An 18,999-nucleotide genomic window follows, 5' to 3' on the forward strand; every position below is an offset into this window, starting at 1 on the left:
GAATGGCAAGGCAAGTGGACCCGATAACATTTCCTGTGAGATGTTGAAAGCACACAAGGGTATTGTCGAGTGGCTCTGGGACATCATAGATAAGTGTTGGTCGACGGAAGTTCTGCCCGATGACTGGAAGGTAGCAGAAATTGTCCCATTATACAAGAGTAAAGGAAAGAGGTCAGAGTGTTCGAACCACCGAGGGATCTCTCTATTGTCAGTACCAGGCAAAGTGTTCGCTTCCGTTATTCTCAATCGATGCAAAGATTCAGTGGATCGCGTCTTAAGGGAAGAGCAGTGCGGCTTCAGAAAAAGCAGAGGATGCGCCGATCAAATCTTTGCCCTGCGTCAAATAATAGAGAAATCAATGGCGTTTCAATTGGATATTAGTTTTTGTTTCATAGACTTTCGAGCGGCATTCGATTTTGTCGATCGTGAGCAGATGTACCAGATAATGAAACACTATGGTCTTCCGCAAAAAGTGATAAACATCATAAGAAACAGCTATGATGGATTCAAATGTCGAGTCAAAGCCGAAGGTGAGAAAGGACGCTTATTTGATGTCAGAACGGGCGTTAGGCAGGGTGATGTGTGGTCCCCAATCCTATTCGGCCTTGTCATCAACTACATTTTGGCTAACTCGGTGCATGGAGGATTAGACATTGGGAGATTGGTGGCTGACTTAGATTTTGCTGATGATGTTGCTCTCGTGGGGGTCTCAGACAGTGAGGTGCAAGAAAACCTACATCGAATCGAGGCCCTTGCGGAAGCCGCTGGTCTGAAGATTAATGTGGCCAAAACAAAGAATATGGGCGTAAAATGCGACAGCCCAAATTTTGTTGCAGTGCCTAGTATCCAACAGAACGTGGAGATACTCACTGGATCACATAAAGGCAAACTAGGACTCCTGACAGAGACATCTAGCCAGTCACGACTAACCATCAGCACGGAGGTGCTGCTGGGAACGAAAAAGAAAGCGGGCTGGTTCGAAACACAAGATGGCCGGAAGCTAAGATTGAAAAGCTTAGCGGTGGCTAAGCCAGCGTTGGTAGCTTCACAACAACAATCTGCGGTAGCAGATTCAGAGTCGCTAGAAAATGAGAGTCGGTCAGTGGTGGCTGACCAAGAGTCTTTAAGATGTCAGAATTGTCATCGGCAATTCAGTACAGTTACCGGACGCAAAGTGCACCAAACAAGATTCTGCAAAGCCGGTTTGTCAAAGGATGTCGTCGACAAGTCAAAGTTCGAGCAACTAGAGGCGAGCCTTACCTGTGACAAGTGTGAAAGAAAGTTCAAAACAGTCAATGGCCGAAAAGTTCACCAATCGAGATACTGTGGCAAACCTAAAGCAGTTGCCACACGCGTGTTTGCCTGCAAAGTACAAGATGTTCTCGGGAACGAGTTTGAAAACATAGAAGCGTTCAAGTATCTCGGATCATATGTCAGCCTCAAGCATGGAGACCTGCAGGAAGTCAATTGCAAACTTGCAGAAGGTAGACAACGGTTTGCTAACTTCCAAAATCTCTGGAAGAGCAAGCAGCTCAGCGTGCACCTCAAGTGCAATTTGTACAAAGCACTCGTTTTATCAGCCGTGCTGTACAGCTCAGAGACTTGGACTCTTTCGAAATTATTGGAGAGGAAACTTGAGAGTTTCCACTGTGGTTGTCTTCGGAGAATTCTACGTGTGTCATATCTGGAGAAAGCAACGAACGAAGAAATTATGTCAAGATCACGAATGCCCCAACTATCCACGATGACCATGCTCAAACGGATAAAATGGTACGGACACATCCAGAGAATGGAACCAGGAAGATTAGCCCGCAGTGCCTTCGATTGGGACCCGCCCGATCAATACGTCCATGCTAGACGCGCTCCTGGGGGGCAACGGAAATTGTGGATGAGTCAAATCGAAGGAGACTGTGCACGAAACAAAGTATCGTTCACCAGATTGCAGGAGAAAGCAGCAACCGGGTCAAAGAATGCCTTCAACAATTTCGTCGTACAGCACTTCACAGAATAACCAAACAAATAACTCTTCTTGTTTTGTTTGTATTTGTTGCCAACCGTGCCTTTATTTCATATTTGGAATTAAAGTGTTGAAACAGTAGTAGTAGTAGTAGTAGTAGTAGTAGTAGTAGTAGTAGTAGTAGTAGTAGTAGTAGTAGTAGTAGTAGTAGTAGTAGTAGTAGTAGTAGTAGTAGTAGTAGTAGTAGTAGTAGTAGTAGTAGTAGTAGTAGTAGTAGTAGTAGTAGTAGTAGTAGTAGTAGTAGTAGTAGTAGTAGTAGTAGTAGTAGTAGTAGTAGTAGTAGTAGGGGCAAAATCCAATCTCTCCTCCCCGCGGTGTCCCCTGGGGTAAGTGGTGCAGCAGCTGCCCGTAGGGCAGATGCATAGTACCACCGAGCTAACGAGGCAAGGGTCCTCTAGTTGGTGGCGCGACTAGTTGTATATTAGCCTTAAAACCCAATGCAATGAGTTCAAACACAAATTGCCCCGAGTCCCGGATAAGGGGTGCGAAGAATCTTCCGTGGAATAGAAATCTCAGAATTGGAACCCTCAATTTCAGGACACTGGCTCAATCAGGTTCACTTGAAAGCCTGAAAATGGACCTAAAGAAATAGAATTTGGACGTTCTGGGAGTGCAGGAAACAAGACTGGAGGAGCAGGAAATAGATATTGGCGACCACAAGCTCTTCCTCACTGACTTCTGGCTGTCGACCGCAAAAGCGAGACAAGGAGGAGTTGGCATTGTGGTGACGAAAATGCTTGCCGGTAACATAATTGAGCAAGTTGCTGTTAGTGAGCGAATGGCTTATGTGAGGTTTGCAGCTCAGAGGCGTGCTAACCTTGTTGTGATTGTGTGTTATGCGCCCACAAATGAAGCTGACGACTTAGCGAAAGTCAGCTTCATTCTCCTCATTCTCCTCCCCTTCAAACAAAGGGAGAGAGTCTGCCTCGTCGGAGACTTCAATGCGGAACCTGGTCAACAATCTGATGTCAACGTGCCTTACCGAGGCCCCTTTGGAATGGGCGAGGAGAATGATAACTCAAAAAAAATTGTTGTCGTTTTGTGTCTCTCATGACCTGTTGATTGGTGGAACCTGGTTTCGACACCGGTTAGTGCACCGGTATACATTTAACCCACCTGACCAACAGATGCGAAAGAAGATGTTAGATCATATCTTATTCGGTTCGAGACACAGTAGTTGTTTGCACAACGTTAGGACAAGGAGGGGAAAGATCACTCTAACCGATCACGAAATGGTCATTGCTGAAGTTCCATTCAAATTAGTGGCACAGAAGCCACGCAGTCAACCGAAAGTCTGCTCTGCCAAGTTGCGTGATGAAGTCACGCGTGAAGCTTTCTGCACAGAAGTGAAACGCTATCTTGATGAGAACGATAATGTTAAAGGCGTAGAACGATCTTGGGCAAATTTTCGAACGGCTCTTAATATAGCGGCAACAAAACTACTCATCCCCGAAAAGCGTGTGCACAAACCCTGGACTACAGTTGAAACGCTGACTTTGATTAGGAAACGGGCCGAGTTACAGTTGAGGAAGCATAGTAGCGCGGAGGCGCTGCTAGTGTTCTCTAATTGCTGCAAAGAAGTACGAAAAGCGTTAAGATCTGACGAAAGACAGTGCCTGAAAGATAAAGGTGAAACAATACAAGATCATTCAGACAAAGATGACCTGAAAGAGGTGTTTGGGGAGTCAAAACAGTTATGCCGGGAGTGGAGTCCTCATATAAGTAAATTAGTTTCAACAACAGGCGAGCTTCTGAAAACAAAAGAAGAAAGGTTGGAACGTTGGACCGAGCACTTTAAGCATCTGTTAAATCCAGCCACGACAAGCGGCAATTCTTTATTGAGCATAGTGGAAGCATCCGAGAGTCTTGAAATAGATCTAGGTCCAATTCGGTTTGATGAAGTTCTATATGCCGTCCGTAAACTGAAAAACGGTAAAGCAAGTGGACCAGACAATTTTTCTGCCGAAATGCTAAAGTTGCATAAGGAATCACTGAATGGCTGTGGGACTTTGTCAACAACTGCTGGACTGAAGAAAATCTTCCACAAGACCGGAAGTTATCATTAGTTGTCCCGTTACACAAAAACAAAGGAAAAAGATCTGAGTGTGGGAACTGTCATGGAATATCACTGCTCTCAGTACCTGGAAAATTTTTTGCATCAATCATCCTGAAAAGATGCAAAGATGCACTTGATCAAGCGCTAAGATAAGAACAAGGCGGATTCCGAAAGAGCACGGGCTGCACTGACCAATTGTTTGCGTTGAGGCAGATACTTGAGAAATGCACGGCCTTCCAATTGGATGTCAGTTTTTGTTTCATTGATTTCCGCGCTGCATTCGATTCGGTGGACCGCGAGATGATGTACAAGGTAATGAAACATTACGGGCTCCCACAAAAAGTTGTGAATGTCGTCCGCAACAGTTATGAAGGCTTCAAGTGCTGCGTCAAGGCAGAGGGCGAGAAGGGCCAGATGTTTGCCAGGGCGATGTATGGTCGCCTATTCTCTTTGGCCTTGTGATAATTTATGTTTTGGCTAATTCAGTTCAAGGAGGAATCGACATTGGACGCGGTGTTGCTGATCTTGACTTCGCCGATGATGTTGCCCTATTTTGCGCCTCTGACTCCGAAGTTGAAGCAAATCTACACAGAGTTGAATCTTCAGCCGAGGCTGTTGGCCTAATCATCAATGTTGGGAAGACAAAGAATATGGGTGTTAAATGCGAAAAACCCGGAGCCATTTTACCCATTGTTCAAAAAAACGTGGAAGTTCTTACAGGAAACCACAAAGGCCGTTTTGGGACTCTCATTGAGGCCGAAAATCAATCCCGACTACTCATTGGCAGGGAGGTGCTGGTGGGCAAGAAGAAGATTGCGGGCTGGTTCGAGACTTCCGCTGGCGAGAAACTGAGATTGAAAAGTTCAGCGGAGGCTGAGCTTGTGACAGTTAGCAGTGACGAGAGGTCAGTGGTTGCTGATCTAGTGTCTATGGCGATTAACAGATCATCTGCGGTCTCTGATGACGAGAGTTGTGTATGTTCAGGTTGTAAACGTCGCTCCGACACTGCAAGAGACTGCGGCAGAGAAAAGGCTGGAAGATCTGGCATTTTCTCCTACAATGTCCACGATCGAGATGGAGTGGAGTTCGAAAATGAAGAAGCTTTCAAGTACCTCGGTTCTTTCGTGAGCTTGCAACATGGTGACCTAAAGGAAATCAGTGTCAAGCTGGCGGAAGGGAGACAGCGATTTGCGAGCTTTCAGAAGCTTTGGAAGAGCAAACAATTTAGTATTCCCCTCAAATGCAAGTTATACAGAGCTCTTGTGTTATCAGTGGTCTTATATAGCTCTGAAACGTGAACCATGAAAAAATCAACGCAACGGAAACTTGAGAGCTTTCAAACCAGTTGTCTGCGAAGGATACTATGTTTACTGTATATGAAGATCTGACAAAAGACAGTGGCTGAAAGATAAAGGTGAAACAAGACAAGATCATTCAGACAAAGATGACCTGAAAGAAGTGTTTGGGGAGTCAAAACAGTTATGCCGGAAGTGGAGTCCTCGTATAAGTAAATTAGTGTCAACAACAGGCGAGCTTCTGAAAACAAAAGAAGAAAGGTTGGAACGTTGGACCGAGCACTTTAAGCATCTGTTAAATCCAGCCACGACAAGCGGCAATTCTTTATTGAGCATAGTGGAAGCATCCGAGAGTCTTGAAATAGATCTAGATCCATTTCGGTTTGATGAAGTTCTATATTCCGTCCGTAAACTGAAAAACTGTAGAGCAAGTGGACCAGACAATTTTTCTGCCGAAATGCTAAAGTCGCATAATGGAATCGCTGAATGGCTGTGGGACTTTGTCAACAACTGCTGGACTGAAGAAAATCTTCAACAAGACTGGAAGTTATCATTAGTTGTCCCGCTATACAAAAACAAAGGAAAAAGATCTGAGTGTGGGAACTATCGCGGAATTTCACTGCTCTCAGTACCTGGAAAATTTTTTGCATCAATCATCCTGAATAGATGCAAAGATGCACTTGATCAAGCGCTAAGAGAAGAACAATGCGGATTCCGAAAGAGCAGGGGCTGCACTGACCAATTGTTTGCATTGAGGCAAATACTAGAGAAATGCACAGACTTCCAATTGGATGTCAGTTTTTGTTTCATTGATTTCCGCGCTGCGTTCGATTCGGTTTACCCATTGCTCAAAAAAACGTGGAAGTTCTTACAGGAAACCACAAAGGCCGTTTTGGATTGCTACGGCGATTAACAGATCATCTGCGATCTCTGATGACGAGATTTGTGTATGTTCAGGTTGTAAACGTCGCTCCGACACTGCAAGAGACTGCGGCAGAGAAAAGGCTGGAAGCTCTGGCATTTTCTCCTACAATGTCCACGATCGAGATGGAGTGGAGTTCGAAAATGAAGAAGCTTTCAAGTACATCGGTTCTTTCGTGAGCTTGCAACATGGTAACCTAAATGAAATCAGTGTCAAGCTGGCGGAAGGGAGGCAGCGATTTGCGAGTTTTCAGAAGCTTTGGAAGAGCAAACAACTTGGTATTCCCCTCAAATGCAAGTTATACAGAGCTCTTGTGTTATCAGTGGTCTTCTATAGCTCTGAAACGTGGACCATGAAAAAATCAACGCAACGGAAACTTGAGAGTTTTGACACCAGTTGTCTGCGAAGGATACTATGTTTATCATGTATGGAGAGGGTGACAAATGAAGAAGTACTGGCTAGATCACGTATGTCGACACTTTCAGCAATGATCATGATTAAACGGTTGAAATGGTTTGGCCATGTCCTGAGGATGAATGACGATCGTCTAGCGCTTCGAGCCTTCATCTGGGAGCCGACAAAAAATATCGTTATGATAAACGAGCTCCAGGAGGTCAACGCAAGACGAGGCTGGACCAACTTGAAGAAGATTGCTCAAGGAACAACATGAGCAACATTACCTTACGACAGAAAGCGAAAAGAGAGTCTAAATCCCGCTCCAACAGTTTTGTCGAACAGCATTTCCTGGATTAAATAAACGAAAATAAGCTCAACTTATAAACATTTTATTACCTTGTTCGTACTTATTGCCATTGTTCCTTTATTTCTTTATGAAATTTAAGTGTTCAAACAGTAGTAGTAGTAGTAGTAGTAGTAGTAGTAGTAGTAGTAGTAGTAGTAGTAGTAGTAGTAGTAGTAGCAGCAGTAGTAGTAGTAGTAGTAGTAGTAGTAGTAGTAGTAGTAGTAGTAGTAGTAGTAGTAGTAGTAGTAGTAGTAGTAATAATAGTAGTAGTAGTAGTAGTAGTAGTAGTAGTAGTAGTAGTAGTAGTAGTAGTAGTAGTAGTAGTAGTAGTAGTAGTAGTAGTAATAGTGGAGATGGTTTCTGTGACTCATCCACGGCTGGTCAAAAATTTTTTTCTTCAGTTAGATGAGCTTTGTGTGGATGTTAAAGTTCTTACATATGAAGCAAATTTCCCAGGTACAGGGGTCGTTCTCCATAAATTGTTTCCTGAGAAATTGTGTAGATATTGGTTATCCTTTCTTTTCTTTTTGATTTTCTCCTTAGCTCTTTTATTCTACAAAAAATGTTGTATACAAGTTTTGTTCTTATCCAAAAATTTTTACTGCTTTCACATTGTCTGGTTTTTGCAACAATAATTTCATATGAGCCCTGTCTTGTTATTTCATTTGTGTTGTACTCAATACACTGATTTATATTTATGTTGTATTTGTCGTCGGCAAAATTACGGTAAAGAAAGAGACAGTGGAGTTCCAAGTACATCGCAAGAGATAGAATACTAAGTGTTAGAAGCCTTTTTGTAGTCGACGGAGTTTCCAAGGACCATTTTGTTGCTTTTTTCTATAGTTTCTCTAGCAAGACTAGATCTTCTTTGTTAGGGTGCCATACACTGCTCGCAAGTGATCTAATGGGGACGACATAGCCTCTATACGCATTTAGTTTGTTAATGACTAACGTTTCATTTGATATATTTCTTTTCAGTTACCAGAGTTCTTGCATCGCTTTGGAAAGACGCTTATTTGCGTTCGCTGTCCAGATGTGATTTTGTGCGAATGCGACACCTATATCTTTTTGAGTGTTCACAGGTTTAACGATTTGATCAGACATTTTCATTTGTCCTTTTATCTTGATAAAAAAATGTTACATTTGTCTTCGTGAAGGAACATTTCGTTTTCTAAGCACCATATATGTAGTTTATCCGAAAGTTTTTCGAGCGAAACATAGTTGTTACTGATCAGTTTTTAGTCGTCAGCGTACCCATATGTAAGACTATTATCTATCAATTCTGAGAGGTCATTTATATAGTTAAGAAACAGTAAGGGCCCGCGTAGGGATCCTTGAGGTACTCCGCTTGTAACTATTAAAAAAACTAGAAAAACTTTGTTGGTAAATTCTCACTTGTTGTTTTCTGTCTGTAAGATAGTCTGCGATGATATCTAATGCGTTGCCGCCTAATCCCAGGCTAAGTAGTTTCTCCAAAAGTTCATCGTGGGGTATTTTGTTGAACGATTTTTGGAAATCTAGGTAGAAGTCCGCTAACTCATCAACTTTTGGTCACTGAAAGTGCAGATTTTATTAAGGAACTATAGAAGTTGGACAGTGGTTGAGCTTTTCGGCCGGACATCGATTGGTGAATTGTGAATCTGATCTTTAATACAATTTAAAAGGCAGTCAAAAATTACTTTTTCAAAAACTTTTGATGGGCATGAGAGAGAGTTTTTTGGTCTGCAGTTGTGGATGGTATTCTAGTTCCTGTTTTTGTAAATTGGTGTAAAAACAGTTTTCTTCGATTGGAAGCAATTTTTTCCTTTATTGAGGCAGGTTTTAAAAATAGAATGTAATGAGTCACTCAGAGTAGTTGAAAATTGTGTTAAAATCAGGTTTCCTATTCCGTCTAGACCTTTGCTTTTACTGATGTCTAATTTCTTTAAGATAAGGCTAATCTGATCTTTTCTGCATGGTATTATGTTATTAATATTTTTAGGGAATTGTTGGTTGGTATTGTTGTTTTTTGAGCTAACAACTGGTTGCATAGTTCGGCTTTGTTCAGGTCGTCTGTTGCTCTGTTTTGACCGTGAAACATTTCGCTCGGACACGGTAGTTCTTTTTAAACTGATCTTAGAAAACCTTGTACTTTGCTGAAACTTTTGGAGTTGAACACTTCAGTATCATAATCCAGTCGATCTTCTGTCGATCTTTTAGATATTTCATCATTCAATGATTTTGGATAGTGTTGCTTGGTTGTTGTTTTTTTCTGTTTTTTGTTGCATTGTGTCTTGTTTCTTTAGCAATCCAGGGAGGCAGGTTTACTCTATGGGTTGTTTTTTTTGGGATGTTTTCGTTCAATAGCTTTTTTGACCAGTGATTAAGAGCTCGTCAATATTACTGTAGCAGTACGGTTAAAAGGGTCTCTCTAAAACTATTTCGTTTAGTTTTCGCCAATCTATTTGTTTCTGATTTGTCGACATAGAAATAGATTTTTGTTCGGAATGGGTAATGGTCTGAGCTTTTAGCGTTGCCTATTTTGTATTGGTTGCCTAGAGTGTTATCAATACTGGACTCTATCCAGAGCGGGGGTTTTACCAAAAACACATCTATTTGCCTAAAATTACCCGTTATGTCTCAGAAATCAAATATTTGTTCAACGTTAAGTTCAGTTAAGAGGTTGAGACCATTTTTATACTTATCGCGTGAACGCATTGGGTTCCAGTGGGTGCTTACAAAGTTAATACCACCTGTAACATTATTAAATTGCATTCCATTGATGTTTGTTTGCTTGTCACATGATTGAAAAAGTGCTGGAATATGGCGAGAATCCGTCTGTAGGGGCTGCTTTTTGATGGATTAAAAATACATGCAATTATAAAGGAAGATCTACTTGAAGATATGTTATTTACAACTGTGTCTACGAGTTAGGGACTCGGTGAGATGTGTTTGGCATCCAGGGTTTCTTTGACAGCAACAAGGACGCCTCCGTGTTTTGTTTACCAGTCATCAGATAATCGATCCTGCCGAAAAATTACGTATTTTTTTTAAAAAAATAGAGTTTTGTTTAGGACTGAGTCAGTGAGTCATGTTTCCGTGAGGCATATAATGTCATAGTTTATACATAGTAAAGAGTTCGCGAGACAGCATCTTCGCGTGAGATCTAAAGTGCTTTGAACATTGAAAGTCATAATTTTTATCTCATCTCTGTTCAAGTGACTTAGTGAATCCTCCCAATCTTCAACCCCGTCATTGCATACTTTCATAAACAGCTTATGATTTTGGATCCTGATTTAATTTCTGTTGATATTGCCCGTTTGGAGCAATTCGAGTCTTCTTTACAGTAGTTTTTTTTCAATTTGCATTTCTTGTGGTGTGAGCTCTTTGCTTATGTACAATTTCTTATTATAGTTCAGCAGTTTGATAAGGACATTAGAAAGATACGTTTGTCCCAGCTGTTATCGAGTTTGAAAAAGATTGGTTTACATTTGTTCTCTTTGTATGTACCGAGTTGACGGCAGTCGTTGATTTGGGTTTAATGTTCAGGAAGCTCATTATTGCTTTTACTTCTGATTTTTCTGATTCGGCCCTTTTTCTCGGGTCCTCACTTTTGCTCTCTTCAATTCCTCGGATCTTTACACCCTTGTCTTCAACTTATCGCATGTTTGGGAACTCTTTGTTTTCGGTTGGAAGTTCTTGTGGTCCTCCCGTTGGTACCAATGATACTTTAAGCTTTTCATTTATCTTTTTCTCAATTGTTTAGGTGACCACACATGTGAGAGTTCCTTGAACGTCAGCGCTTGTTTTGTTGCTTTGGTGACTTTTCACTGCCTAAGTTACGATATCTTTTGTTCAGATAGACGCATTGGTTGCAGTAGAGAAAGATGTTAACAAATACATCTTGTAGAGCAGCTATGAATTGTGCACTCATTTTTATACATTTCAATGTCATGTGCATAGTCTTTCCTCAAGATATGCACCTAAAGAGAGCCTGATTTTAATTATACTGTATGAGCATGTTTCGCATTTGATTGTGAGTGTTTCTGATTGCTCGTGCTGCGGTTTTCCAGTAGGTGGGCTCATCGTTTATATTTAGTGTTATCCACAAACAATGTCCTGTAGAACCAAAACGGGCACTCTCTGAATTTGTTTTTACCTAGAGTGGGACGGGGGTATCGTTTTCAGACAATTCACTGCTGGAGCCCAAAAAGACACCTTTTGATCACTGTCTGAGAGTGCCGCACTTGCACGTAACTGCATACTTTATGTGCTCGGGGTGGGCTCTACTGTTAGTTGCGATTAAATAGTGTTCGTATAGTATTTTGTTTTTGAAGATTTTTTTACTACGCTAAGGCCGAAATCGTTCAGGTGCACCTTGTTGCCGTCAATATTATATACGTTGCTGTATATTTCATGCGATGTTCCGCGTTGTCGCCACTTCGCACGGCGACTCAGGGATTGAATCAGATTGTTTGTAGCAACTGAACGCTTTGTCGATTCACCCCGGGGTGCTATTCGAATAACAAAACTTCTTCTGCTACTAGCACTAATTCGTTTGCAAGCTTTCCTAGTTCTTCGGCAACGTCGACTGGCTCGTTGATAGTAAGTTGCCGTATCGGAATGTCCGGTAGAACCCAATCGGGCACTCTTGGACAGGAAAAAGAGGTTGTTCATGTTCCTAGCTACAATTAATCTGAAATCACAAGATTTGAAAAGGGGAAATTGACACTATTTAATAAGTTTAATAAGTTTATAAATTCCCGGGCCGAGGAATTTGGCCAAAATTATGTAAGATCAGCGGCAACTAGCGTTGACAAGTCGGAAAATTCACCGCAATTTTCTTACATAATTTTGCGTTGAATGCGCTGACTTTGAAGACAAAAATTCAACGCATTCAACGCAAAATTATGTAAGAAAATTGCGGTGAAATTTCTGACTTGTCAACGCTAGTTGCCGCTGATCTTACATATTTAGCGTTGAATTTAGCGTAGATCTCACATAATTAGCGTTGAAATTAGCGTAGATCTTACATATTTCCGCGTTGAATTTAGCGTTGATCTTACAAAAAATCAAATAGTCCACTTGAACTATTAACCTCCAGTTGCGTATGGGACTCGAACTGTTGACCTACTGTTTGCTTGCCGCCTCTTCTACCATTGTGCCACATTACCTTGGTTAGTCAATGAGCCGCAATTTTTATAAAGCGTAGATCTTACATATTTTGCGTTGATTTTGCGTAGTATTTAACTTAGCATATTCAACGCATTCACCATGTGAGGCGCACTGGGAAAAAATTAAATTTTTTTTAAAAAAGTTTTGAAAAAAAAATTGAATTCCTAAAATGGTCTGAAATGGTTTTCGCACCGTAAGAGAGCACTCCAAAGTTATTTTTTGCTGACTTCATTTTTCTCACTTGTGCAGTATAGGGATCGAAACAGCAAAAAAATAATTTTTCCGAAAAAAAATTTGAAAAAGTTCTGAAATCGTGAAATGGTCTAAAATGGATTTTGCACTATAAAAGAGCACTAAAAAGTGATTTTTTGCTGACTTCACTTTTCTCACCTGTGCAGTATAAGGGGTCGAAACAGTAAAAAAAACTAATTTTTTGAAAAAAACTTGAGAAAAAATTTGGAACTGTAAAATGGTCTGAATTGGATTTTGCACTATAAAAGAGCACTAAAAATGATTTTTTTATGACCTCATATTTCACACCTTTGCAATATAGGGTTCGAAACAGTGAAAAAAAAATGATTTTTTGAAAAAAAAACTTGAAAAAATTCTGAAATCGCAACATGGTCTGAATTAGGTTTGAAAATAAGATGCAAAAATACAACGCAAAAATATGTAAGATCAACGCTAAATTCAACGATAAATATGTACGATCTACGCTAAAATTCAACGCTAAATATGTAAGATCTACGCCAAAATTCAACGCAAAATTATGTAAGATTAGCGTTGAATGCAATGAATTTATGTAAGATCAACGCTAAATTCAACGCTAAATATGTAAGATCTACGCCAAAATTCAACGCAAAACTATGTAAGATTAGCGTTGAATGCGTTGAATTTATGTAAGATCTACGCGTGAGCGTAGATCTTACATAAATTCAACGCATTCAACGCCAATCTTACATAATTTTGCGTTTTTTAGCGTTGACACCTCGGCCCGGGTTTGATAAATGTGTGTGTGTGTGTGTGTCTGTGTGTGGGTGCTTGTGTGTGTGTGTGTGTGTGTGTGTGTGTGTGTGTGTGTGTTTGTGTGAGTAGATTTATGTTTTTGTTTGCTGAGCTCGCATCATATAAATATGTGAAACTAGTGAACCTAAAATGGTTGTAAACTATGATGCGTTTCAGGCCACCGGCGACTATGATTACAGCGCTATCGATTACTGGCCTAATGAAGGCAGTGATTATATGGATATGGCCTTCATTGACAGTTCTCGCAGCGACTGGACACAAGAGAATCGTATGCAGGGGGATGTAGTTCGGGTGGAGCTGGAAGTGTTAGCAATAGTTCTTGTGCTATTGCACTATCTGATGTTTATGTGATTGACTCCTTGCGATCCTTGAAACAATAGAAACATTAACAGGAGAAATAAAGTGCTATACTTTTAAAACAATTATTTCAAATGCTTCATCACCAAGCAGACAGTTGTTGAGCACAATTTGTTCAATTCGAATAGAGACAAAGTTGATTTGAGTACATTTTTGTTGATTTTGTTGGCGCTAATTTATTAACATAAAATTCGTTCTTATATACAAATGATAACATTGCACAATTAAGACGGAAGGTTGTCGTTCATTGTGATTTATTCAAATATTTAAATTTGATAGGGTTTCATTCAAATATTCAAATATGATAGTGTTTCATTCAAATAACAAGAAAGAAATCTGTAACATTCATAGAAATCTATATCTCTCACTTTTGAAGCTGAAAACCGACACCACAATAAGTTATTCAACAGTAATTTTTAATTGCCACTGTTGTTCTTATAAATTTAGAGTGAATGAGAACAGAACTGACAAAGCAGATCAGAAGAGCAATCAATTTTCATGGTATTGTTCTAAACTTTTAATTGCAATTTTTCATCTCCCTTATTGCTTATAAAAAATGATTTGGTCCATAGTGGTAATGATTTATTGTTTAAATAAGCAATTATTCGATTTATTCGATTTGAAGAAAACCGTTTTCTAACAGAACTGATCGCCATCTTGCTCATAAGACTTGATTGAAGCCACCGGAAAACAGAATTCGTGAATTTGAATAATTCTGGTATCTATAATTATTGGTTCTTCTAGCAAACAGTTGAACTGAAAAAAAATCATTCTAAAATATTTGGAACAGTCATTGAAAATTTATTACTATTGGAACAATTTTTCAAATGAGATTAGCTAATAGGAGAAAGAGTTGCATCTGGTAGTCTTGACTCTGACTGGAGATAACTTATTTTTATCTTTGGAAACCGCTTCTTGTGGAAGTCGGCAAATAGGACCGCCCGGGTTGGAGTCCCACTGACCTTAACTAGTGGTCCACTCTAATTTCACTGAACAACATTGGTGGATCATTAGTGTTTCATTGTCATTTCTTTTCTTGAATTCATCATCAAAATTTATTACAATTAATGCAGGTTGATTCCAGATGTTGTTGGCGTCCTTCGATAAGCCATTTCACTCATTAACAACAATCTGGAAATTATGGGGCTGTGTTCTCCCTCACCATAGTGAAATTGTGCAATACTCCTGAAAACCTCCCAACCCTCTATAACCCCTCTCAGGCCTCTTATTCTACTTTTTGGTGCCATGAAAACGTTCTCAATTTGGTCTTTTTTATTTTCTCTTTTTTTGTTTTACCAGAAGGCCACTTCATTGTGTGGCACGGAACCCATATAGCTTCATATGGTGTAACTCCAAAATCAAGACACGTCACAAAATTTTGTGGTCATTCGAATTTTTCATTTAAAATAAGATCATCCCTGTGTTTCATGATTGGAACACTAATGGAGTGTTTCACTAGTGGAACTCTAGTTAATACTACACTGGAATTTGAATTAAAAATTAGTGTTATTAGTTTAACAGTGAAATTATTGTGGAACACTAGTGTGTGCTAGTGGAAACCCAACCCGGGCGCCATGCTGATAATCAAAAAGTAGAAAAATCTGCTCAACTGCTCAAAAGAAGGCTAGCTTTTTAGAATTTAAAACCCGCAGGAATTTTGCGCAACAATCCTCTTGGTTGGCGACAACTGGACGTATAGAAATTTTCGGTCTAGGAAGGAATTCATCTGCTCGTAAGTGTGGGTGCTTCTTAATGAAAAAATGGTCGCATTGAACAATGAAGACCGTCTGCCCAATTGATGCGGTTGTTGAACACCCTGTATGATAAGCGAGAGAATTGTGTTTATCAACAAGCTTTCTGGATAAGATAGTGCTGAAAAACAGTTTTAGGAGATCAAATATAATAAATTTTTCTCTAAATTGAGACAAAAAACTTCGCTCCTCAAAACTTGCAAAATCAGCTCAGAACGCAAAAAAATTGTATGGCAATAGTTGAAAAAAATGTGAGCACTACGAGTGAAATATGATAAAATACTGAATTGAGTTTCGCTCTGTTGTTAAAAAGTTCCTCTGTCGAAAAAAAATTTAATCTTTATTGATGATTTCTAGACCAAAAATTCGCAACGGCTGGGTTAAAGACAGAGCTCTAGCATCCTAACTGCGCCATAAAAAAAACGTTGATTTTGGCAGTGAAAGTGAAGTGAGATCTTTTGGCGAAATTATCGAATAAACGATCGCCGATGATTGCAAAAAATTTTAGTCTGCTGCATTGAGATTAGAGTAGTCCGCTTCGTCAATACGCGGCAAGTCTTTGCGTTCAGTGTAGCTGAAGTTTCAACTAATTTTAAGAAGTGTGCACCTACTCTCCTCTCTACCCTCCTTCATGTTCTTATGTAAATTACTCAAAAATTTTTGCGGGCATAACCTCGTCATTTTATGTTCATATGATCATAACTGTGTTATGTTCATATGATCATAACACAGTTTCCTGTGAAAGTAGCCCAATTTCTCAGGTAAAAGTTTCACAAAAATTGTAAGTGAATTCGCAAAAAGTTTACGTACAAATACACATGATTGTACCTTGATTTTTAACGCAACTTCGGGCGTATTTTCCCATGTTTTACGTTTCCCTTCGGGCGTTTTTGGTGTGCATTCAGAAATTAGTTTTGTGACAGGACAAATTGAACAGTTTTCACAACTTTACGTGTGAATCAAAGAAAACAAAAATATACAATTTTGCCCGACAAACTTTGCCATTTTACATGACTTACCATTTAATTGATCATTTTCTCGCGTGTCACTTTTTCTTAAAACATGTGTCATAATGCAATCTAATAAAACTACTTTGAAAAGATAACAATATTCATTGGTAATTTTTTTCAATTCCTCGCCACGGGCTAAATTGAGTTTTACCTAGCTGCCATGCAGTTGGTAACTGAGGCTATAGACTTGTCCGTGCCCGTAGAAAAAATTCAACTTTTTTTTTACAAAACCCAGGGCCAGTTCTGAAATATGCTGAGTGTGTAAAAACAGTAGGCGCGTCTTTTAAGAATAATGTAAAGATTTTCTCCCTCAATTATAGAAGTATTGTTGGTGAGAACTCTACCTTGAAGCAATTAATGGATGATTTGGGAAAAAACACAATTTTTGGCTTTACAGAAACATGGCTCAAAATGAATGACGATATCCGTTTTTGGGAAGTACGCAGTGAAAATTTTCAATGTTTCAGAAAAGATAGGAATCTTTCATTACATGACAAAACAATTGGAGGTGGTCTGCTGCTCTATATACCTAGATCATTTAAACCTAAAGAACGTTCAGATCTTACCACCGTCTCGGAATCCCGTTTCGACAGCATCTGGGTAGAATGTCAGTTCAATAAAAAAAAATATTTGATAAATATTTCGTACTGCCCTACCAAACAGCTTTCTGAAATGTTTCTGTCAGAACTGGCTCTGGGAATTGACTGTGCTGCAGCTGAGAATAAACGAATAATTTTAATGGGCGATTACAATGTTGATTTTTTTCAAAAGAACGAAAAACGAAAATTAGAAACGCTATTTATTCCGTACGGGTTGGTGTCATGCACAAATATAGGGACAAGACAGAGTGTCAATAAGACTGCACTGATTGATTACATCATCACGGAAAACTTCAAAAAATGTTTTTTTTACAGAGAGCATCTTGAATAGTGATCATTACGGAACAGTTGCTATATTAGACGAAAAAATGAAGATGAAACAAATGCCAATCGAAAAAACTTTTTTCGACAAAAAGAACTATTCTAAAGAACATTTCCAGGAATATATTCGGAGTTCAGATTGGAGTCTTTTCTGGATGTCACAAAATGCTAACGAAATGATGTTGCAATTTTGTATCATAGTCGAGCAAGCAATAAATGTGCATGCACCATTGAAATCTTGTTTTGTGAGGAATGACAAACCGAAAATTTTCCTGAATAGAAATAAGTTCCTATATGGAAAAAATTTCAAATCAGAAAATGAAGCTTCCTTGTTAAAAGACTTTAATTCTCTGAACACAGAAAAAAAGTCGCTGGAAGTTTATACAAGAAGTTAGGAACAATGAAAAACAACGAATTGTAATAAACACTCTGCGTAACAGCTTCGGTGAGCTTATTACGAACGGAAAAGACATCGCAAACATTTTGAACTTCAAGTTTTCAGTTTTGGGGGAATACTTTGGCGAAAGAAAAAAATTTGATAAAACATTGTTCTCAGCTGATACGGGAAATGCAAATAGATTCTTCTTCAAATATGTTACTTGTAAAGAAGTCCAAGATTTAATAAAATGTTTGAATGTGAACAAACCTTTGGGTCCTTCAAAAATTCCCGCATGGGCGTTGAAAGATGCCCAATCTGTCCTTGCGGAGCCTCTCTGTTTTCTGATAAATGAGTTTATTTCTGAGTCTTCTTTTCCGACTGACCTCAAAAAAACTTTGGTCTCACCTCTTTATAAAAAGGAAAGACAGAAGATCCCACTAACTATCGTCCAATATCGGTAACCGGCGCCTTGGCAAAAATTTTTGAACAGGTTATAAGGAACCAAATTAATGACTATTTGATCTCAAATAAATTGCTGTCACCTAAACAATTTGGATATAGAAAAAAAGTGTCCACAACAGATGCCATACTACAATGTACGGAATATGTAAGAACTGAAATGGATAAGAAGAATACAGTTTGTGGAGCATTCCTCGATCTCTCAAAAGCATTTGACTCAATCTCACACGAAATACTAATAGAAAAATTGAAATGTTTAGGATTCGACGAAACATCTAGACAATTGATTAGATCATATTTGAAAGACATTACTCAAAAAGTAGTTTTCTCCGGAAATGAGTCCGACTGGATTTTACTTAACAGAGGAGTGCCACAAGGGACAGTATTAGGACCAATATCGTTCAACATTTATGTGAATGATCTTCATAGAGTTATTGATAGTGACAATTGTCAAGTAATCCAGTACGCCCATGACACTTTCCTCTATTCTTCTCATACTAATGAAAATATAGCTAAAAGTTATTTGGAAAAAATATTGAAAAACTATGTTATTACTTCCAATCACATCAATTAATGATGAACAATAAGAAGACTGAATATATCGTGTTTGCTCCATCAAAAAAAGCACGAACTCCGTATCATCTCAAGGTTAACGATGTGAACATAGGAGAATCGTGGTCGCTAAGATATCTAGGAATAATATTAGACAACAAATTAAACTTTAAAGAAGAGATCAAAAGAAGACTCTCCAGAATGGCGTGCAGCATCAAAATCTTGAAAGATATAAGGAACTGTTTTCCTATAAAAACTAGAGTAACACTAATGAACGCGCTTGTTTTAAGTCACATTCAATACGCATCTCTTATGCTTGTTGGTATCAGAAAAAATCTCATGACAACATTAGAAAAACA

General features: G+C 39.1%; 1 protein-coding gene across 1 annotated transcript; it reads left to right on the plus strand.

Moving 5' to 3' along the window:
• Positions 1–2,633: 2,633 nt before the first annotated feature.
• On the plus strand, positions 2,634–3,071 carry LOC142355440 (uncharacterized; the record flags this gene model as incomplete). Its single annotated transcript, XM_075407624.1, has 1 exon — positions 2,634–3,071. A coding segment is annotated over one exon (438 nt), but the record flags the coding sequence as incomplete, so codon positions are not given.
• Between the last annotated feature and the right edge of the window lie 15,928 nt (positions 3,072–18,999).

This window comes from Convolutriloba macropyga, unplaced genomic scaffold, assembly GCF_964194025.1.
Source record: "Convolutriloba macropyga unplaced genomic scaffold, txConMacr16.3 SCAFFOLD_1353, whole genome shotgun sequence".
Taxonomy (NCBI): domain Eukaryota; kingdom Metazoa; phylum Xenacoelomorpha; order Acoela; family Convolutidae; genus Convolutriloba; species Convolutriloba macropyga.